The 22,528-nt window shown below is 47.3% G+C and overlaps 1 protein-coding gene and 1 pseudogene across 2 annotated transcripts; one reads left to right on the forward strand and one right to left on the reverse strand.

The window, feature by feature from the left end:
* The first annotated feature begins 1,083 nt into the window (after positions 1-1,083).
* Positions 1,084-21,374, forward strand: CDAN1 (codanin 1). Of its 2 annotated transcripts, none has more exons than XM_054565526.1 (28): positions 1,084-1,173; positions 1,358-1,860; positions 2,076-2,282; positions 2,475-2,644; positions 2,781-2,894; positions 2,977-3,055; positions 3,473-3,593; positions 3,778-3,887; positions 4,312-4,401; positions 5,095-5,170; positions 5,725-5,930; positions 14,035-14,155; positions 14,307-14,453; positions 14,568-14,734; positions 15,097-15,184; positions 15,427-15,516; positions 15,698-15,752; positions 15,997-16,130; positions 16,217-16,320; positions 16,597-16,755; positions 17,132-17,195; positions 17,376-17,454; positions 17,645-17,793; positions 18,935-19,042; positions 19,165-19,228; positions 19,389-19,570; positions 19,827-19,934; positions 20,610-21,374. In XM_054565526.1, the coding sequence occupies exons 1-28, from the start codon at positions 1,084-1,086 to the stop codon at positions 20,733-20,735; spliced, it is 3,711 nt and encodes a 1,236-aa protein (XP_054421501.1). In that variant the 3' UTR covers positions 20,736-21,374. The 2 variants fall into 2 exon arrangements, with proteins under 2 accessions (XP_054421501.1, XP_054421502.1); XM_054565527.1 differs by having other exon boundaries at positions 2,079-2,282.
* LOC129064314 (40S ribosomal protein S20-like) lies at positions 13,163-13,577 on the reverse strand (annotated as a pseudogene).
* Positions 21,375-22,528: the final 1,154 nt, after the last annotated feature.

Here is a 22,528-nt window from a genome sequence, read left to right on the forward strand (position 1 = left end):
CTTTTTCCTTCCACGCAGGAAACACCCCTTAATAGCACCAGGATGGTTCCTGCTCCCCACCACCCTCTCCTTAACACCTGTAACCTTTTTTGAACCAGAGGATCTCCTCTGAGGCATTCACATGGGCACTGCTTCACCACCCCTAGTTTGGTTTGGCCTGGAGTGTTGGTGCTTTTGTGTTTTTCTTCCCGTGGTTTTCCTTTCTTGATTTCTCAGTGAGCAGCAACATCCAAACCAAAGTACTGGCTCTCATGTCTTCAAAAAGAGAAATTAAACAACTCGAGCTCCCAAAAGCTAATCAGGAATCTGCCTATTAACATCTCAACTGCAAAGTAGTTGATACATTAACCTGGCGTAAACCCATCATTATTGCAACATGTAAGGGATGTAAAGATAGAGACTAACGATTCTGCGTGCAGTCTAATAAACCTTAGGCACCGTAAGGGCTGTGGATTGAGGATTATAAAGTCTCTCAGCAACAATTCTGGCTCAAAGTCTTAAGTGGTCAACCAGTTGATGGTGAGTGCTGGAAAGCCTGTGGGTACCGTAGGGGAAGGGGGTACTGAAAACCCAGCCTTTGAAAAAGGTCAAGTGAGGTTACGCTAACTTTATCGTAACTTTTTCAGGGTGATGACAGTCAATCTAGAAAACTTAAACTCTTGGGGGAGGGCGGGCGGGGAAGAATGTGCTTATCGAGGACGACAAAGGCCCTCTCACCGGAGAATTGTTCACCTTTACCATCTGGTCGCTCTCCCGGCCCTTCTGTCTCTCCCGCCACGTCCCCGAATCCCGGCAGGTCGCCCCCACCGGCAGGACAGCCGGGCCCGGGGCTCACCCAGAAAAGTGCGGACGCACTTCGCAGACGACCAGGACTGTAGCCCGGGATTGCCGACCCAGCCGCGGCCCTGCCTGGAGGCCAGAGCAAAGCCTCAGCCAGGGGAAGTCCCGCGGCCGGCCCCACCCCCCAGCCCCGCCCTCCCACCCAGCGGCCCAACGGCCGCCGTTCGGCGCCAGCCCCGCCCCTCCCAGGCCGCCCGCGGCGCGCCGGCGCCTGCGCAATTGCCTCAGAGCGCCCTGACCGGTATGGCGGCCGTTTTGGAGTCGCTGCTGCGAGAAGAGGTGTCGGTCGCAGCCGCCGTGCGGTGGATCGCGCGCGGCGCCGAGAGTTCCGAGGTAACAGCGCCGACACGCCTCCAGACCTGACCCGAATCTGCTTTCCGCGGGAGACACCACCCCTTAGGTCCCTTACCTTTGGGTGACTGGCTGTCAGCCCGGGCCGAGTGCGCTCCAACGGGGAGCCGCTCTGCTGCCCGCGGCCCCGGGCTGGCAGCTGACCGTCTCGCCGCTTTTCCCTCAGGATGACCCCGGGGAGGCGGCCGCGCTGAACTCACTCCGGCCCCTGCAGAAGGAATTCGTGCCGTTTCTGCTGAACTTCCTGAGGGAGCAGAGCAGCCGTGTCCTCCCACAGGGCCCCCCAACCCCCGCCAAGGTCCCGGGCTCCTCGGCAACACTGCCAGGGAGGCCCGGGGGCCCGCCGCGGGGAGGCCGCGGGGCGCGCAGCCAGCTCTTCCCTTCGACCGAGACTTCAAGCGCTGCCGCCGCCGCCGCCGCTGCCGAGACCCCTTCGGCCCGCCGCGGGGGAAGGAGGCGGGGCCCGGGGCAGGCTCGCGAGCGAGGTGGCCGCGGCCCCGGGAGCCTGGAAGAGGGGTTCAGCGGAGAGAGCCTGTCCTGGGTAGGGGGCCGGAGGCCTAGGGCCTGTGGCAGCCCCGGCAGTCCCAGCCTCTCGCGCTCTCATCCGCCAAACCTCAGCAACCTGGAGGAGTTCCCTCCAGTAGGCTCGGTTCCCCCCGGCCCTGCAGGGTGAGAATCAGCGCTCATCGAGATGGGTGGTGGGAAGGCTGTACAAGGGGAGTCAGTAAATTAGGGCTGGGCGCTCCTCAGTAGAAGGTGGAAGTAACCAGAATGTTTGGGAAGAAATAACTACAATGATTAGGGGCGGGGGTGTTGCAAGGGCTCCAGCTGTTGTCAAGATGTTTGATGATGGGAATTTGGGAAAAACCTGTGGCTGCTCTCAGCAGGACGAAGCCTTCACGCAGGATCAACCCAACTCCGGTTAGCGAAGAGCGGTCACTCTCCAAGCCCAAGACCTGCTTCACTACACCCCCAATCAACTGTGTCCCCAGTTCCCAACCCTCAGTCCTAGACTCTAGCCCTTGGGGCCATGGCCTTCCCCCAGGGTGCAGAAGTCTGCAAGAAGAGCGGGAGATGCTCAGGAAGGAGCGGTAAGGCCTTGCTGCTTCCTGGGATGTTACTTCCTTTCTGTGGGGGATCTGCGAGGCTTTTCCTTGAGATTGATTGCCCCCAGGAACCTTGGGTCTATCCCTGGGGCTGTGGATGTCCTCTCTGGAGAAACCTGAATATGGCTGTGGAGGGAAAGCCAGGCTGACAGCTCATGACATCTCTTATCTCCATAGCTCTAAGCAGCTGCAGCAGTCACCTGCTTCCATCTGTCCCATCCCAGAATCGGGGTTTTCCCTTCCCACCAGGACAGGAAACCTCACAGCTGAACCTGCTGACCCTGCGCAAGTGTCTTCCCGCCAGCGCCTAGAACTGGTGGCTCTTGTCTACTCCTCATGCATTGCAGGTGAGTGACAGCAAAGAGCACTGGAGTGGAGGGAAATACTTATAAGACTATAGGATATGAGAATGGATAAGGCATGTGGAACTGAGTTTTGGTTCTGAATGGTGCCCAATGTGCTGTGGTTTCTTTTTATATCCAGAAAACCTGGTGCCAAATCTCTTCTTGGAGCTTTTCTTCGTTCTTCAGCTCCTTACCGCCCGGAGGATGGTGGCCACCAAAAACAGTGAACCTGAACCTAGTCCAGGAACCCTAGGTCAGTGAGCAAACCTCTTATTGAGAAATGGGGTCTGGAAATAGAATAATTCTTAACTGACAGCTTGATGTTTTCCTTCTAGATTCCCTGGAAAGCCCACTATTTCAGACTGTCCACGATTGTGTCTTCTTTGCAGTGCAGGTTTTGGAGCATCAGTTTCAGTGAGTTTCCCCAGCTGAGGCATCTGAGCCTTATACCCATTCCACTTGGTTCTCTGGCCACTTGTGGTACAGGCTTGTGCTTAACACAAGTGTGCAGAGTCATGGACCTTTTCCTACACACAACCCTTTATTTTGTGTCAAGGCTATAAACTTAGCATGTGAAAGAATCAAGCTGCCCACTGTGGTCTGGGTGACTGACCTTTGGGTTTAAAGTCTAATGTTCCTGTCCTGTTGTCTTGCTCCCTGTTCCATCAGGTCTCATATCTCCCCCTTTTACCTCCATTATCTGTAATCCTTGGCCAGTGGCTTTGCCTTACTACCTGCTCCATGCTCCATACTCTGTGTGGTATGGAGGAGCCAGCTTCTTATTTGCAGTGTGTGTCCCATTCTCAGTCATATGTGCTCTTGACCCTGTAGAGTTCTTTCCTACCTGGACAAAGGGACCTTGAAGCTGTTGGCCGAGAATGAGCGGCTGCTATGCTTCTCACCAGCTCTGCAAGGCCGCCTTCGAGCTGCCTACGAGGGCAGTGTTGCCAAGGTACTGACCCCATTTTAGATGTCTACTGGCCCATACCTGACCCTTCCCAGTCTCATAATACAAGCAGCCCAGCTCACACTTCTCTACTGTCCTGTAGTCTAACTCTGGGCAGAAATATGGGGATGAAGTTTGCTGAGCATGCAGTCTGCAGGCTTCTCTTTCTAACGTTACTGCCGTATTTTAGGTTTCTCTGACGATGCCACCCTCTGTTCAGGCTGTCTCCTTTCAGCCAGAAACTGACAATCGTGCAAACTTCTCCAGTGACCGAGCCTTTCATACTTTTAAAAAACAGAGGTGATAAGAAAAGGGAATTGGGGGTGAGGGGGTGAGGCCACATTTACTCTGTGATAGGCAACCTATGTCATTTTCATAGAAACTAGAGGTTTGATACTAATTGGTGTTTTTTATGCCCGTGGACTTGAAATTCTGACCTTAGCAGCCTTCTCATAGACATGTGACTTTAGTCATGGAGTTCTTAGTTAAGAGAGAATTGGATCAACTCTTAGTGCCCACAGAAGTACATCAGGCATGTGTGCTGCTACTTGATTATGGCATTATCATCCTATGGAGAACTTTGGAGAACCCAAGGAATGGGCTATGGGTAGTCCTGTCCTCAGTTCTTCTGCGCTAGGAAAGGTGCTCATGTGAATGAGTTAGGTCAGCTGGGAATGAGATCAGCTGTGCCTCAGCTCACCAGGCATTCTTGTGTGTCTGTCAGGGATGTATTTTATGAGGTGCTTCGAGAGTGGGAAGATCGCCATGAGGAGCCTGGCTGGGATTTTGAGAAGGGCTTGGGCAGCAGGATCAGGTAGGTGCTCAAACACTGGTCACCTTGTCTTGCTTGTCTTCCAGCAGCGAGCAGCTCAGAGGCGCTTGCGTAGCTGGTGTAAGGAAGGCTTTTCTCTCACTGCTCCCACCCTGAAGCTGTTATCTTCTTTCCTCCTTAATCTCTCCAGTTATTGCCAGGTCTGCTTTTACTCGAAGGGGTTTTTCTTTTCAGCTCCTTCGCTTTAGAAGCGACTTATGCTTGTTCTGTGCTAGTGAATGCTTGGAAAAATACAAAGCTCTTACTCCAGGTTGCTTGAGTTTTGGCCCAGGTTACTGGTTAGACCCTTTCCAATCCCGTTTTCTCCATCATCTAGTTTGTCAATTCTGATAACTTTGCATAGCTAGATAACTAGGGTGCAGAAACAATATTCTCTGTCCAGTGATCTGCCTTCCTTGTGGGTCGTGAAGCTCACTGGCTCTCTGTATAGACTGAAGATTAGAGGGTGATATTATTTCTTGGTTAGCTAAGTGTATCTCTAACCTTGAAGGGATCTCACTACAGAGGAAAGTATCCCGTACCTTTTCCTACATTCTTGTGCTGGCCGGCTATGGCAGAGTTCTGCTCAAAGGGCCTGGTAAAGGGCTGAAAGTTTTGCCCAAGCATTGGCTTATTCTGTCAAATTTGCCCCCTTCCTTCTTCCCTCACATGACATTCTTGCTTCTTATTCCTCAGAGCCATGATGGGTCAACTCTCTGCAGCCTGCAGCCACAGTCATTTTGTTCGGCTTTTCCAAAAACAACTTCTCCAGGTAATAGCCCCAGCAGGAGATTAACCTACAGTGAACAGTAGGCATTATAGACAGCCAAGTAATGGCTGGCACTGCGGGCTAGGGCAGACAGCCAGGCAGGTCCTGGGCTGGAGTTTGAATGGGAGTCCTGCTTCTTGAGTGATGGTTGAAACTCAGGCAGCTGGAGAGAAACCAGGGTGCCCTCTCCCATGCCCTGCACCTACACCTCCCCGGGCCGCCTCTCATGCCCTGTACCTTCCTGCCTATCTTCAGCCTCGCACTACTTCCTTGCCCTTGATTTCTGCTGTGGTAGGAAGAACGTGGGCTTTAAGACTCAGGTGGGCCTGGTTTCAGATCCTAGTTCTGTTGACCCTAGACAGATGTTTAATCTTGCAGTTTCATTTTCTTCACCTGTAAAACAAAAACATAATCCCCATCTCAAAAAATGTATCTGTGGCACCTGATAGAAGGTTGGCGTTCCATAAATGTTTATTACTTCCTGTTTATTTTGTTCAGTCCTTCTTTCCAGAAAAACTTACTGTTTTTTTAAATTTCTTTCCTCCTCACTGCCCCAGATGTGTCAGAGTCCTGGTGGTACCGGGGGCACTATCTTGGGTGAGGCTCCAGATGTGTTAAGTATGCTTGGAGCTGACAAGTTGGGGCGGTTGCGGCGCCTACAGGAACGGCTTGCGGCCCCTCAGAGCAGTGGGGGGCCCTGTCCACCCCCCTCCTTCCCAGGCTGTCAGGGATTCTTCAGGGACTTCATCCTGAGTGCCAGCAGGTAAAGGTTTCTGTGTCTTACCGGGAGGGGGCAGAGGCCAGGAGAGGTTTGTCTTCCCAGAAGGGCGGACAGTTCTCTCTTCGTTGCCTGAAATGTAACAGGGTTGTACTGGGTGATATATGGGTTCCTTCTAGCTCTCACTTTCTGCCTCCATTTTCCTTCTTATTGTTTTTTTAATTAAATTTTTTTTTTCAATTTTTACATTTGACATTACAAATTAGTTTCAGGTATTCAACATAGTGATTAGAAATTTATATAACTTACAAAGTGATCACCTGGACAAGTCTAGTACCCACGAGAAACCATACAGTTATCATAGTACTATTGACTGTATTCCCTTTGCTGTACTTTACATCCCTGTGACTATTTTGTAACTGAAAATGTATATTAACTCCTAATCCCTTTACCTTTCTCACCCATATCCCCAGCACCCCTCCCATATGGCAACCATCAGTTTGCTCTCTGTATAAGTTTTTTTGTTTTGTTTGTTTGTTTTTTATTTTTAGATTCTACATATAAGTGAAATTATATGGTATTTGTCTGACTTCATTTAGCATAATACCCTCTAGGGGCATCCATGTTGTCAGAAATGGCAAGGTTTCATTCTTTTTTATGGCTGAGTAATATTCCATCTGTATATGTACCACATCTTTTTTTTTTTATCCTTATCCGAGGATATATTTATTGATTTTAGAGAAAGAGGAAGGGAAGAGAGAGAAATAATCTATGTGAGAGAAACATTTATGAGTTGGCTCTTGTACACACCCTGACCAGGGATTGAACCCATGGCCTATGCATGTGTCCCAACTGGGGATTGAACCCGCAACTTTTTGGGGCATGGGACAGTGCTCCAAACAAATGAGCCACTGGCCAGAGCTGCACCATATCTTCTTTATCCATTCTTCTGTCAGTGGACGTTTAGGTTGCTTTCATACTTGTCATTTGTAAATAATGCTGAAGTGTTTTGGATTTCTTTTTTAATTTTTGAGGAGCTGCCATACTGTTTCACATAATGGCTCTACCAATTTACAGACCCACCAACAGTGTATGAGGGTTCCCTTTTTTCCATGTCCTTGCCAAGAGTTGTTTGTGGATTTCTTGCTTATAGCCACTTTGAAAGGTGTGAGATGATATCTCATTTTGACTTCAAATTGCATTTTCCTGATAATTAGTTAAGTTTGAGCATCTTTTCATATGTCTGTTGGCTATCTGTATGTCCTCTTCGGAGAAAGGTCTGTTGAGGTCCTTTGCCCATTTGGATTGTTTGGGTTTTTTGGTATTCAGTTGTATGAATTCATTATATGTTTTGGGTATTAGCCCCTCATCAGATGTATTGTGGGTGAATACCTTCTTTCTTTCAGTGGGTTATCTTTTCATTTTGCTGATGGTTTTCTTCACTATGCAAGACCTTTTTAGTTTGATGTAGTTTCATTTGTTTCTTTTTTGTTTCCCTTGTCCAAAGAGATGTACCCCCCAAAATATTGCTAAAAGTGATGTCAAAGGGTTTATTGCCTATGTTTTTCATCTAGGAGTGTTGTGGTTTCAGGTCTTACACTTAAGTCTTTAATCCATTTTGAGTTTATTTTTGTATATGGTGTAAGAATGTGATCCAGTTTCTTTTATTTATTTTTTTGCATGGATCTGTCCAGTTTTCTCAACACCATATATTGAAAAGACAGTCATTAACTCATTGTATATTCTTACCTCCTTTGTCATAGATTAATTGACCATATATGCATGGATTTATTTCTGGGCTCTCTCTTCTGTTCCATTGATCCATGTGTTTGTTTTTATGCCTGTACCAACCTGTTTTGATTGCTATAGGCTTGCAGTATAATTTGATATCAGGTAGTGTGATACCTCCAATTTAGTTGTTCTTTCTCCAGATTACTGTGACTATTTGGGGTCTTTTGTGGTTCCATATAAATTTTAGAATTACTTGTTCTAATTCTGTGAAAAAATGCCATGGATATTTTGATAGGTATTGCATGAAATCTATTAGATAGCCTTGGGTAGTAGGGGCATTTTAATGATGTTAATTCTCCCTATCGATGAGGATGGTATATGCTTCCATTTATTTGTATCGTCAGTTCTTTTTTCAGTGTCATACAGTTTTTTGAGTACAGGCAGGTGTTTTACCTCCTCAGTTAAATTTATTCCTAGGTATTTTATTCTTTTTGATGCAATTATAAATGGGATTGTTTTCTCAGTTTCACTTCTTTTATAGTTTGTTATTGGTGTATAAAAGTGAAACATGTCTGAATATTAATTTTGTATCCCAATACTTTACTGAATTCATTTATTTTAATAATTTTTTTGGTGGAATGTTTAAGGTTCTTTATATGGAGTATCATGGCCTCTGCAAAAAATGACAGTTTTACTTCTTTTCCAATTTGGATGCTCTTTATTTCTTTTTCTTGTCTCATTGCTATGGCTAGAACTTCCAATACTATGTTGAATAAAAGTGGTGAAAGTGGACATGCTTGTCTTTTTCCTGATGTTAAAGAAAGAGCTTTTAGATTTTCACTGTTGAGTATAATGTTAGTTGGGGATTCATCATATCTGGTTTTTATTATGTTGGGGTATGTCCCCTCTGTCTCACTTTGCTGAGAGTTTTTGTCATAAATGGATGGTGGATTTTGTCAAATGCTTTTTCTGCACGTATTGATAATGTATGATTTCTATCCTCATTCTGTTTATGTGGTATAGTACATTAATTCATTTATGGAGCTTGAACTAACCTTGCATCCAGGAATAAATCCCACTTGATAAGGACGTATGATCTTTTTAAGTTATTGCTGAATTCAGTTTGCTAATATTTGTTCAGGAGTTTTGCATTAACGTTCATCAGGGATATTGGCCTATGATTTTCATTTTTTGTAGTGTCTCTGGTTTCGGTATCAGGATAATGCTGTCTTCATAAAATGGGTTTGGGACCTTCTCCCACCAGCCTTCCCACCCTACCTCATTTGACTTTTTCGAATAGTTTGAGGATAGGCATTTATTCTTCTTTGAATGGTTATTAAAATTCACCTGTGAAGCCATCTGGTCCAAGACTTTTGTTTGTTGGAAGTTTCTTGATTACTGATTTGATATTGTTAGCCGTTATCAGTCTGTTCAGTTTTTCTGTTTCTTCCTGATTCAGCCTTGAAAGTTTGTGTTTCTAGGAATTCATCTATTTCCTCTAGGTTGTCCAAATTTTTGGCATATGATTGTGGTGTTTTCTTGCAATCATTTGTGTTTCTGTGGTGTTGGTTGTCATTTTTATTTCTGCTTTTATTTATTTGAGTCCTCCCATTGCTTTTGACGGTCTGGCTGAAGGTTTATTGATGTTTTTGTGTGTGTGTGTCTTTTCAAAGAAATAGTTCTTGGTTTGATTGACCTTTTCAATAGTTTTGGAGACTCTATTTCAATTATTTATGTTCTGATCTTTATTATTTCCTTCCTTCTACTCACTTTGGGCTTTGTTTTCTAGTTCCTCTGTGTGTAAGGTCAGATTGTTTGAGATTTTTCTTGTTTCTTGACAGGCCTGTCATGCTCTGAATTTTCCTGTTAGAACTGCTTTGGCTGTTTCCCACAGATTTTTTTAGTCATTTATGTTTTCATTTTCATTTGTAAAAAGGTGTATCTTTTGATTTCTTCCTTAATCTCATTAACCCATTAATTTTTTAGAAGCATGTGATTGAGCCTCCATGTGTTTGTGTGTTTTTTCAGTTTTCTTCTTATAATTAATTTATTGTTTCAGACCATTGTGGCCAGAGAAGATCTTGATATGCTTTGAATCTTCTTAAATTTATTGAGACTTGTTTTGTGGCCCAGCATGTCTATCCTGGAAAACACTCCATGAACACTTGAAAAGAATATATATTCTCCTTTGGGTTGAAATGCTCTGAAAATATCAATTAAATCCATTTGGTCTGGTATTTCATTTAAGGCCACTATTTCCTTGTTGATTTTTCCGTCTGGAAGGTATATCATTGATGTCGATGGGGTGTTAAAATCCACTACTACGGCTGTATTACTATCTATCTTTCCCAGTATAGCCATCAACATTTGCTTCATATATTGGGTGGCTCCTGTGTTGGTTGCGTAGATGTTTGCAAAGGTTCTACCCTCTAATTGGATTGATCTGTTTGTGAAATGCCCTTCTTGGTGTCTTGTTACAGCCCTTGATTAAAAGTCTATTTTGTCTAAGTATTGCTCCCCTAACTTTTTTCATTTCCATTTCCATGAAAAATGTTTCTATCCCTTTACTTTACATTTGTGTATGTATTTTGATCTGAAGCAGGTCTATTGTAGACAGCATATGTACTGGTCTTATTTTTTTAAATCCATAGAGCCATGTTTGTCTTTTGATGGGAGCATTTAGTCCATTTATATTTAAAGTAATTATTGATAGGTATATAGTTTTCAGAACATTTTATTGTTTTCTTAATGTTTTTGTAGTTCTTCTCTGATCCTTTCTTATTCTCTTCCTCTCTTTTTTTGTATGTTGATGACTTCCTACAGTGTTGTATATGGTTTCCTTTCTCTTTATATATGGTATATCTCTTACAGATTATTGGTTTATGGTTAACATGTGTTTTATATATAACAAACTATGTTTATAGCAGTCTATTTTGAGTTGGTCACTTAAGTTTAAACATACTTTAAAATCACTACAATTTTTACTTACCCCCTCCATATTTATCACATTTATGTTTTTGTCATTACTTTTTACTACTTCTTGTGTGTGGGTTTGTGTATACCCTTTATTGTTGCACTTACACATGATCTTCCTACTTTTGCCTTTTAACCTTTGTATTAGATTTAGAGTTGGTTGATACACTGCTTTTTTGTCTTTGTCAGTAAGAATTTTTTCTTTCCTGTTTTTTCTTAATCACATTTTTTATCTTTTCATTTTTTCTTAAAGAAGTCCCTTTAACATTTCTTTTAATACTAGTTTAGTTGTGATGAACTTTTTTTGCTTTTTCTTGTCTAGGGAACACTTTATCTCTCTGATTCTAAATGATAGCCTTGCTGGGTAATATTTTTTTATAGGTCTTTGCTTTTCTTCACTTTGAATATATCTTGCAAATCTCTTCTGGTCTGCAGTTTCTGTTAAGAAATTAGCTGATAGTCTTTGGGGGCTTCCTTCTAGTTAATTAACTATTTTTCTCTTGCTGCTTCTAAGATTCTTTGTCTTTAAACCCTGACATTTTAATTTTGATGTATCTTGTGTGGGCCTCTCTGTGCTTCCTGGACTTGTATGTCTGTTTCTATCATCAGGTTAGGGGAATTTTCAGTCATTATTTCTTCAACTGGATTTTTAACTACTTGCTCTCTCTTTTGTCCTTCTGGTACCCCTGTGATGTGAATGTTGGTCCCCTTGTTGTTGTCCCAGATGTCCCTTAAACTCTTCTAAGTTTTTTTCCCCCCCCTGAATGGGTATTTGCCTTTACCTTATCTTCCAGATCACTGATTTGATCCTTTGGTTCGTTTAAGTGGCTGTTGATTCCCTTTAATGTATTGTTTATTTCAGTTATTGTACTTCTCATTTCTGACTGGCTATTTTTTATAGTTCTTTTCTCTCTGTTAAGATTCTCATTGAGCTCATCTATCCTTCCCCAGTGTTTGTTGAGCATTCTTTTTGTTTGCTTCTTTTTGTTTAAAACAGCCAGTCTATGCTTGACCTCCTCTGGCATGGCCTTCTTGCCCCATTGAACTTTCCCATAACCAGTATTTTGAACTCTGAATCTGGTAAACTGCTTGTCTCTGTTTTTTGTGTTTGTTTGTTTGTTTTTTGTAGTTTTTTCTTATTTCATTTGGGACATGTTTCTTTGTCTCTTCATTTTGACTGTCTTCTTATGTTTGTTTCTATATATTAGGTAGATTTCTACATATCCCTGTTTTGACACAGTGGCCTTATGTAGTAGGTGTCCTGTAAGGCCCAGTGGCATAGCCTCCCCATTAACCTGAGCTGGGTGCTCCAGGGATGTCCCTTGTGTGGGTTGTGTGAGCCTTCCTGTTGTAGTTGAGGCTTGCTTGATGTTGGCCCATCAGTGGGTTGGGATTGACCCTCAGTCTGACTGGCTGTTAGGGCTGGCCTTGATTACAATGAACAATTTTTGTGCAGGGGTTGACCCCATTGAGCAAGAGGCACTTTAGCAGGGCTCTGGTACCAGTCAAGTTCCTCTTCAAGTGCATTGTTTGAGGAGCTGGTTGGCTGGTGCTCTGTTGTAATCTGAAGCCAGCCACCTGGTGTGTAAGTTCTGGAGCCTCTCAGAAGGGGCCTTGGTTCAGGCCAATATCAGCTACCATTTGTGCTTGGGTTGGGGCTCCATGGTTGGAGCTACAAAGAGATCTGCATTTGGTTGCCACTTGTGCTGGGCTTGGCAGTGCTCGGGAGACCCTATACTATAAACCAAGGCCAGCTTCCTCCAGTGTCCTTTGGTGGGCAACACAGTATGTGCTTAGGCCAGACACCGCTTGTTTTTAGGCGTTAGCCACTTTGGTGGAGCTGTGTTCCAATTTAAGACTGGCTGCCACCTGATGGGAGATGCAGCACAAGTTGAGACCAGTTGCCAGTTGTGCCAGTCTTCGGATCACTTAGCAAGAGGTACTGGGCACACCAAGACCAGCCTCTGTGATGTTTGGGTTTTGTGGACCTTTGAGAGAGTTTGAGGAAGTCCACAGTGTAAGCCAAGGCAGACACTTGTGTGGAAAACTGCTGGAAGTGGCTCGAGCCAAGTACATGAGTAGGAGTGGGACGGGGTCTCAGGAATCACCAGGGTGGTGAACAGTGTTAGCCCGAATAATGGAGAGCACAGATTTCCGGCTGGGCGGAGGGAGAGCTCAGCAAAGGAACAGTAAGGCGTGTCAGCATCTCCATCCCTGGACAGAGCTGACCAGCCTTCCCCACCTCCAGCCCTTGTCCTGAATTTAGTCAAATTCAAGTCCTCTCCGTAAGGCCCTGGAGCTTTTCTAGCTGCTGCCCCTGCACTGAAGCCAGAGCGAGTGTCAGTGCGAATACGTCTGTGCACTGGCCCTTAAAGAGGAACACCTGGGACTCCAGTAGCCCTTTTGTTTCACTGGGATACAATCCCTCCTGGTTTTCACAGCCGGGAGTCATGGGGACTCTTGCCAGCACTGGTAGCCTGGGCTGGGGAGCCTGGTGTGGGGCTGTGACCCCTCGTTCCTCAGGAGGGAACTCCACAACTGAGATCTCTTCTAATTTTTTTCCTTCTCTTTTTCTCTAAACTACTGATAGTCAATTTATTAAAAACTTTGATTTAAGCATCTGCAGTAGTGACTTCAACCTCAACTCCTGGCTCAACACTGATGGAAGTAACCTGCTTAACAACCTCAGAAGGGCTTTGGGAGTCAATGAGTCACTTGTGAGTCCTTATTTGAAACAGGTCCTAAGTCTTAGAACCTTGCCCCCAGGGAGTTTTTCATGTAGCGGTTCTCAGAATCTTGGTAGGCATCCAAATGGTCCTCTCACCTTGGGATCCTTTTCCTTTGTGCCTCTGATCAAGTCAGCACACATCTCCTCCAAAGACTTTATGTTGCAGCCGGTTAGAGTAATTGTAAATGAGTAATTGTCACCTCTGGTCCCATGGGTGTCTTTCTAGTATCTTTAAAAGCCATTGCTGCTGCATAGCTTCCTGGGTCAGGAGCAAGAGCACACAGGACAGCCCTTTACTGTAGCTGCAACAGCGTCTTCCTCAAAATGCCGTCTTCTTACTCGCCACATGTGGGTATGGGATTTGTCCTTTCAGTGTCTCGACTCCTACTACCAGTTTCAAAGTGGAGGCTTCTATACATCCTTAGTGAGAGAACTTCTGTTCAGTTAGTCTTCAGGTGGATCTCATTGAGGATTGTTCTATAAGTTGTAATTTTGATGTGGTCATGGGAGGAGGCAAGCACAGTGTTTACCTGCCCCACCACCTGAGGAGCTCTTTCTTGCTCCTTCACCCCTGTGAGTAACCTCATTGCTCCTTGGCCTCCCCCTCAACCCCTCTAAGCCCTTCTGTCTGGAGCACCTCTTGTCTATTCCAGTTCTTCTTTCACCTGTTCCAATGTTGTGTTTTTTATTTTTTTTATTTCTTCCTCCGCTTCCTAGCTTCCAGTTTAATCAGCATCTCATGGATAGTCTGAGTTTGAAGATCCGGGAGCTCAACAGCCTTGTCCTGCCTCAGCCTGAGCCTAGTGATGAAGATGGGGAGTCAGATGTGGACTGGCAGGTTAGAAAGCAGAACAAGGAAGTTGAAGGGTTTCTGACCTAGGAGGGCAGGGGTATTTTCAAGAAAAACTTTCTAACAGATTTGGACTTTTTTTTTTTTTTTTTTAGAAGCCTTATGCTTAGGACCTTTTACTTCCCTGATCTCCTTACAGGGTGAACGGAGACAGTTTGCTGTGGTGCTGCTCAGCCTAAGGCTTCTGGCTAAATTCCTGGGCTTTGTAGCTTTCATGCCCTACCGGGGGCCTGAACCACCCCCAACCCGTGAGCTCCAGGACTCCCTTGTGGCCCTGAGGAGCCAGGTGAATAGGGGCTGTGGTAAGGAGGGAGCTGGGAGGAACCAGAAGACACTGTAGTCAGAGGGCACACTTCCCAGCCCTGGGACCTGCCCACTGAGTTACTTCTGGCCCTGCCAGGTGCCCCCAGCCCTGGATGTACGAGCTCTGCTGCAGCAGGGGCTGCAGGCCCACCGAGCGGTGCTCACAGTACCCTGGCTGGTGGAGTTCCTTTCACTGGCTGACCACATTGTTCCCATGCTGGACTATTACCGCAGCATCTTCACTCTCCTGCTACACTTACATCGGTGAGTAGAGAAAGGGCACAGCTTAAAAACAGTGTGGACAGAATGTTGCTGAGGCTGCTGTTTATGAAGAGAGTCAAGCAGCCTGTGCTTCCTGTATGGAACCATAGCCATCACTCACTCTTGGGGAGAGGCGGGATTTGGTCCACAAGGAAAGACATTGGGTAGTTATTTGCCTGTGGCCCAGCCAAGAGGGAGTGCAGGCCTGGGAAGGGGCAGTGAGGAGATAGATCCTGGTCACCTATATGACAGCAGTCTCTTTTAGGTCTGCTTTTGAGAATTACCTTCTCAACCATGGCTTTCTTTTACTCCATTTCATTTCTTTCTTTGCACAAATTCAGTTGATACCCTCATTTACCTTTTAGGAGGTTGGTTTTGTCAAAGGAAGGTAAAGGGGAGATGTGTTTCCTGAACAAGCTGTTGCTGCTTGCCGTCCTGGGCTGGCTTTTCCAGGTTGGTGGAGTGAGGGTCCAGGTTGGAAAAGGAAGGGGGGTGACTGCTATGGCTGGAGATGGGGAAAGGGAGAATGTCGGGCTCTGATCAAGGTTGGGGCCAGAAAATGAAGGTTCAGAGGAGCTCTGGGAATTACTGTAGTTTCAGAGGAAGGTTGCCTGAAGCCGGAATCCACTGAATAGAAGGTGTGATGAAGCCCTCAAGTGCTGACCGGAGCTTGTACTGCTTTAATCTCTCATCAGATTCCCACAGTCCCTGAGGACCTGTTTTTTCTGGAAGAGCATCAGCTGGATGCCTTTGAGCTGGATACAAGAACTTCAGAGCAGAGTTTGGTAAGTGTTGGGGTCCAGCCACAGCCATGGGGTCCAGCAGGCTATCTGAGGCCCAGCAGGAGACAAGCCAGGATAGAGACTGAACTCTTGTATAATTTTTGTACCTGACCCGTTTCTGGCACACTGGGAAGGACGAGAAGCCTGCGTGCCTTCCCAATTCTGGACTGTTCTCTCCCCTCAGGATGGCATGCCTGTGGTGGACCAGCACCTGCTCTACATTTGTTGTCCCTACATCGGTGAGGATACTTGTGTCACCAGCCCTCCACCCCCACCACCAAACAGTCCTTAGTCCTTGGCCTGTCCCTTCATGAGTACCCTAAAGGCACCCCATGGGCCTAACACCCTAATGTGATGTTCTGTTCTTAGGCACTCCCCAGGTGCCTCAGCCTCTTTACCCCACAAATGCTTCACTGAAGTCTAACATGTGTGGTGACGGGGAAGGGGGTTCTAAAACTAAGCACTTGGTCTTCCCTAATGCAGGAGAGCTCCGCAAACTGCTTGCTTCGTGGGTATCAGGCAGCAGTGGGCGGAGTGGGGGCTTCGTGAGAAAAATCACCCCTACCACCACCACGGGCCTGGGAGCCCAGCCTCTGCGGACCACCCAGGGGCTGCAGGTGAGGGGCAGGGGCAGAGTGGAAGTCGGGGGCCACCGAGTGGGGAAAAGAGAACCCTTCACTGCATTGCTCTCTCCTCCCCATAGGCCCAGCTGGCCCAAGCCTTTTTCCACAACCAGCCACCCTCCCTGCGCCGGACTGTGGAGTTTGTGGCAGAGAGAATTGGCTCTAACTGTGTCAAACATATCAAGTGAGTGTGGGTTGCGGGGTTTGGGAATGGAGGTGTTGAGGGTCCCAGTCTCATTCCCTTACCATTTTTTCCCTTTCAAGTTCTAACACCTTGTTGCCAAACTGAGGAAAGTCAGTTGTAGGGGATTGGGGAGGCAGGGTCCAGGGTGGTATGGGACAAGGGGATGAAATTGCTAACTTTCTTTGAAGTTAGTTCTGACCAGATTTCCTTGAATTTGCAGCCCCTTTTTGATTCAACCCTTCCAACTACCTCCAAACATTGCTGTCCCTGCTACAGGGCCACACTGGTGGCAGATCTGGTGCGCCAGGCAGAAGCACTTCTTCAGGAGCAGCTGTTGACGCATGGACAGGAAGGGGGAGATCCAGCCCAGCTGTTGGAGATCTTGTGTTCCCAGCTGTGCCCCCACGGGGCCCAGGCATTGACCCAGGGGCGGGAGTAAGAGACTGCAGTCTGTTTGGACCCTCTCCTCTTAGTTTTTATACTCATGTCCTTTATTCCATGTCTTCTTCCCACCCTGCTTTTCTTTATGCCTTTTTTTGTTGTTGTTGTTGTTTTTTTTTTTTTTTTGCCTCCTCTTTAAGATATCTTTGGCTTTAGAATTTTTTGGGACCAAAACTCCAACTTGTATTAGAAGAGCAGGTGGTTGGGGTTCCTCTTCCTACAAGCATCTGGGTGGGGCCAGGGACCTAACAGTGCCCCCAACCCCCAGGCACATCCCTCCCCGCTCACGTGGTTGCTGCACTCAGGAAGTACCTTCTTTGAGTCAGGCTAAACTAACTAGACATCACTGACCTCCTCTGTCTCCTTATAGGTTCTGCCAAAAAAAGAGCCCGGGTGCTGTGCGGGCGCTGCTCCCTGAGGAGACCCCGGCAGCCGTACGTAGGAAGGAGGCCTGGAGCTAGCGGGCTGGGCGGTTGGTATGGGAGAGGTGTGTGCTTGTGAACATGCATGTGAGGCTGCTGGTGGTGGGTGGGTCAGTCATGGACTTGGGCATTTGTCATCGTCCCCAGGCCTCCCCTAGCCCTTGACTCTGCAAGTCCTTCTGTGTGTTACAGGTTCTGAGCAGTGCAGAGAACATTGCTGTGGGGCTTGCAACAGAGAAAGCCTGTACTTGGTTGTCAGCGAACATTACAGGTAAGGTCCAGGCAAGAGGAGTAGCTGACCCAAGTTTTTCAGAAGTGGACTGGCATGAAGTTGGAGGACATCTGGGGGAGATGGGACTCAGAGCCTGCTGGAAACAGCGAAGGGCATGCATGGGTCGGCATGGTGAGCCCATGTAGGGCTGCTCTGGTAACCTCTTCTCTGTTCTCCCTCTGACCTACAGCGCTGATTAGGAGAGAGGTGAAAGCAGCAGTGAGTCGCATGCTTCGAGCCCAGGGTCCTGACCCGGCTGCCCGGGGGGAGCGGAGGGGCTGCTCCCGTGCCTGTGAGCACCATGCTCCCCTCCCCTCCCACCTCATCTCCGAGATCAAAGTACACGGCTCCCTACTCCCTTCAGCTCCTCTCCCCGACTCCCTGCTCTTTCCCCAGCCTCCTCCTCTTCCACATCAGCTCCAGTATGTGTCGCGGCTTTCTGTGTTGTCCAGCTATAGCTCCCGTTTTGTTTGATACTGAATGGGATGAGGTAGGACAGGGTTCAACTGAATGGCTTTCCTAATCATTCTTCTTTGACTTTTGTACTTGAATCACCTGAAAGGAGGAAAGGGTAGATAGGAAAATGTTTTACTAGATACATACTCTACCGATGGTGATAGGGGTGGGTACTAACAGTCTTTATGGGGCAGTCACCTGGTATTGGGATATGATTTCAGAAATGTTCTGTGTGGGAGGTTATACTTGTTCAGTTACAGGCAGTAAGGATAATCTATCAGTGCTTTTAACTTGATTTTTTAAAAAAATCAGACTGTCTAGACCCAAGGTCAGCAACAGCCCATAGGCCAAATCCAACCTGCTCCTTCTTTTATAACTGAACTGTTGTTGGAACACAGCCATACTTGTTCCTTTACGAATTGTCCAAGGCAGTTTTTGTGCTACAGCACAGAGCTGAGCAGTTGGCGCACAGACCTCATGACTTGCAAAGCCTCAACTATTTACTCATTTTCCCTGGTCTAGGATAGTGGTGTAGGAGTAAAGATGTGGACTAGGGACTAAAATTGAAGAGTATATAGGAGAGAGAAAGGTAGGCAAAGTGGCCAGTAGCTACTGGTTTTCAATATACAGAGGATTTCCGTACTGAAACCTCGACAAGCATGAAAGAGAAAATATTGCATGTGTGCAGTAGGGTGCTCCCCCTAAATTCTTTCAGAATAATAAGACATTCTCTGGAAATTGGCTAGGTATGGCTTTGTCCCACGACAAGCGATATCTCTTGAACTCTGTGGCAGCATGTTGTTCCTTGGCTTACCTGCTCCATCTGTCCCCTCTGTTGTCCACTTGGTTGCCTCTCCCAGCTGTGCTGTCCTGCACCAGCCCCCAGTCCAAGGGCGCCTCAGTCCAACCACTTCCCTCTAGGGGTCCTGCCTGCCTTTTCCTCCTGCCTCTCTCCACTGGCTGATCCCCACCCCAAGCCGCATTCTCTGTGGCCTCACTCTGCTCCTGGCCCTGCCCTCTCTAGGATGTGCTCTCGGTGGCCGCGGGGCCCCGGGACCCTGAAGAGGGAGTGTCCCCAGAGCATCTGGAACAGCTCCTAGGCCATCTGGGTCAGACACTGCGGTGCCGCCAGGTAGGCCACGGCAGGCTGCCTTTGTGTCCTTGTCTGTGCCTAATAACCAGAGCCGCATCGGCTCAGGGCTGCAACTCCAAGGATGGTGCTAATGCCCAGGGGTCTCCCTGCTTTTTCCCCAGTTCCTGTGCCCACCTGCCGAGCAGCATCTGGCAAAGTGCTCTGTGGAGTTAGCATCCCTCCTTGGTATGTCTTCTGTCACCTCATTCTCTTGCCAGATCCCCCTGATCTCAGGGTTGGGTACAAGCAAGATTAGATCACAAAACTTTCTTTTGTTCTTCTTCCTCCCAGGGGCTGGCCAGGTGACTCTGCCTCTATTTAAGTTTGGCTTCCCCTCTCCCCATAGTTGCAGACCAGATTCCTGTCCTAGGGCCCCCCCCACAGCACTGGCTGGAGAGAGGGCAGGCTCGAAGGCTCCTGCACATGCTGCTTTCCCTGTGGAAGGACGACTTTCAGGTGCCTGTTCCCCTGCAGCTGCTGTTGAGCCCAAGAAACGTGGGGCTTCTGGCGGACACTCGGCCAAGGGAGGTGAGTCAGAGGGGTGGGTGGATGGGGGGCAGACAGGCTTAGTCCTGCGGGGTCATGTTCTCATACCCACCACTCTTACCTCAGACGTTATGAGCTTGTTTCTTTTGTTTCCCCATTTTCTCTTCCATGCTGAAATGAACTCCTGTAGCAGTTGACCTTAGAAGTCTTCTCACTCCTTGCAGCTCTGTCCTTTGTGTTAGTCAGGGTCACTGCGTAGTCCTCCCAGCCACCCTCACCTCCTGCATGTGTGTTGCAGTGGGACCTGCTGCTGTTCTTGCTCCGGGAGCTGGTGGAGAAAGGTCTGATGGGACGGAAAGAGATAGAGGCCTGCCTGGACAGCCTCCGTGAGGCCCAGTGGCCAGAGGTAAGGAGTCCTCATCTCTTACCTGTGAAGAGAACAGGTATCCTATGTCCCTTTTATCCTGAAAGCGGGCAAGTGGTGGTGCCTGGCATTCTTAGCATCTTTCCAAAGCTCAGGGGATTTTGTCAGGTGTCTCCGGGACCACCCTGAAATGAAGTGGCTGTCCTGGTATGTGCCTTCCTCACCCTTGAGCAGCCACTGCGTGAGGGGCCAGGTCAGTGGAGGAAGGGAAGATGGAAGGTGGGTATAGTGGGAGAGCAGCGTGGCAGAGTGAGTGTGGGTTTTTTAAAGCAATAACCTGAATTTTAATCCTGTCTAGTACTTAATGTGTGATTTAGGGCAAATAATTCATCTTAGTTTCACCATAAAATGAGAATAATTATATCTTCTAGGGTTTGTCAAGATGAAATAATGTACATATTATGTACTCAGATGGCGATTAGTACTCAGTAGAGCTTCCGGTCAGTTTACTCTCCCTGCCAGAGCTTGAGCTCCCCAGAGTACTTAATGGGACAAGGTTTCAACTCCATTTCAGTGTAGAAGTCAGGAAATATGAAGTAGCTAAGTTGTCTACTCACTGGTTTAACTATGGCCTTAGTATTTAGGATTTTTAGTAGGAAGGATGCACCGTCAAGAATTACGTGTCTGCCTTTTCTGTTATCTTTCTGCTTACTGCAGGACTTCTCTGAAGAATTAGCAACACTGTTCAGCCTGTTTCTAGCTGAGCCGCAGATGCCAGAACCCCAGCTAAGAGCTTGTGAGCTGGTGCAGCCAAACCGGGGGACTGTGCTGGCCCAGAGCTAGGGCAGGACAGGGACTCTGCCTTGATGTCTCAGCAGAAGCCTGGAACCCCGCCTGACTCTGCCGCAGGAGGAGGCCCCAGGGCCCAGCGCCACCCCAAGTGCCCACTGCTGACCCTTGCTGGCACAGGAGCAGCTGAATGAAATCAGGCTTCCTGCTCACATGTGAAGGAAGTGCGTGGCTGCCTGGCCTGTCGCCGACTGCGGGCTCGGCACCCTGAGTCCTAGAGGAAGGAGGAGGGTTCGCCTGATTCAGGATTATGGTGGAAAAGGCTAGAGACTCCAGTCCTGGAGCAGAAGAGTTGGCATTTATTACTTGGATACTCAAAGAAATGACGGGTGTTGGCTTGAGCCCCACTTGCTGCTATCCCAGCACCTCTCAAGACTATGGTTTGGGAAATCATGACAGAGGCAAATGACTTTCGGCTTAACTTGTGAGTAAAGTTAACCCATGAATCTTGGGAGTCTACATTTTCTTACCACCAGCAGCTGGACTGCGTTCTCCTTAAAAGTGCACAACAGTGAGGTGGGGTGCTCCTGACAGAAGCCCGGCTTTTCCCTTCACCTCCCTTCCTCCACCCTGTGCCGGTAACACTTGACTCTAGCTCCAGCTCTTGCCCTGGTGCAGGGGCAAGGACCAGAACACTAGAGTTTTTTAAAATAAACTCCTCTTTACTGAGGGCTTCATGTCTTATTTATACCTGATTCTTCCCTGCAAAAGGCTGCAACATGTCGGGGTGGGCTTGGAGGTGGGTGTTGACAGGGTAGAGCAGGACTAGTGGTGTGGCCACCCAGCACTGCCTAGTGTTCCAGCATATGAGGCCCTGCAGGCTACCGAGCCTGGGCCCCTGTTAACTCACTGCCCACATAATTGGCTTCTGTGCAATATGTTCTTTTTACTCGCTAGATACTCTATACTAAACTAGATGGTGGGGCGGCTCTTCTTGTGCTTGCTTTGTGGGGGCGGGGGTGGGGCGGGGCGGGGCAGTGATGTGGCTCACAACAGAAGTGTTCTGTGCATCTCTAAATGACCCATTGATTTGACCAAGCACCCACACTGCCTTGATAATATGCATTAAGGTCTTGTAAAAATCTGTGGTTTTTCTACAACAGTGTGTCCAGAGATTCAGGCTGTAGGGGAAGGAGACGGTACTCAGGGAATCTTACTGAAATGGCTTACACACTCTCTGTGCACACTTGTGTATTTCTTGGGAAAAGGTCCAGGAGATCTCTGATTCAAGGAAGGGTAAGAGTCTCTGAGCCTAGAGGTGTCTGCTGTGGGACCTCAGTAGAGCTGGTGAGAGATTTACTTGAAGTCCATCCCATGGGGTTGTCTCTTAACACATTGCGTACCGCTCGCGAGTTTTCTCGTGTTTCATGCGCCATCTGTTATGGACTTTAGATGCCAACACACTGTCTTGTCCACATCGAATGAAGCAATCTCATTGGTGGAAACCGTGCAGGTCAATCTACAAAAAACTATATAATTGCATGAACCCATAAAGCATTGCAGTTACATTGTATTTTGGTCATTCGACCCTGGTGTATGTCTTAGAGATTTCTATGCGGTACGCAATGTATTAATTACCTCTTTGTAATCAGGCTTCTGCCCAGTGCCTTTGCCTTTCCCTTTCTCTCAGCTCATCCCAGTCACTCCTTTAACAAGTTTCTGCACGTGAACCTTTTTTCTTAATCTCTTCATTTTCAAAGTCCTTTACCTTTGGCCTTTAAATCCAGTTAATACTACAGAAATTCAAGAAGTTCTGAATGCCTGAGAACCAACTGTCTGCACCCTTT

The sequence above is a fragment of the Pteronotus mesoamericanus genome, unplaced genomic scaffold (assembly GCF_021234165.1).
Source record: "Pteronotus mesoamericanus isolate MK-2021 breed Mesoamerican mustached bat unplaced genomic scaffold, CSHL_Meso_final contig_164, whole genome shotgun sequence".
NCBI lineage: Eukaryota > Metazoa > Chordata > Mammalia > Chiroptera > Mormoopidae > Pteronotus > Pteronotus mesoamericanus.

Coding starts and splice junctions, on each gene's coding strand:
- CDAN1 (XM_054565526.1), top strand. CDS start 1,084: ATGGCGGCCGTTTTGGAGTCGCTGCTGCGAGAAGAGGTGTCGGTCGCA. Junction 2,895..2,976: donor ACCTAGTCCAGGAACCCTAG/GTCAGTGAGCAA, acceptor TTTTCCTTCTAG/ATTCCCTGGAAAGCCCACTA. Junction 16,131..16,216: donor GGACCACCCAGGGGCTGCAG/GTGAGGGGCAGG, acceptor TCCTCCCCATAG/GCCCAGCTGGCCCAAGCCTT.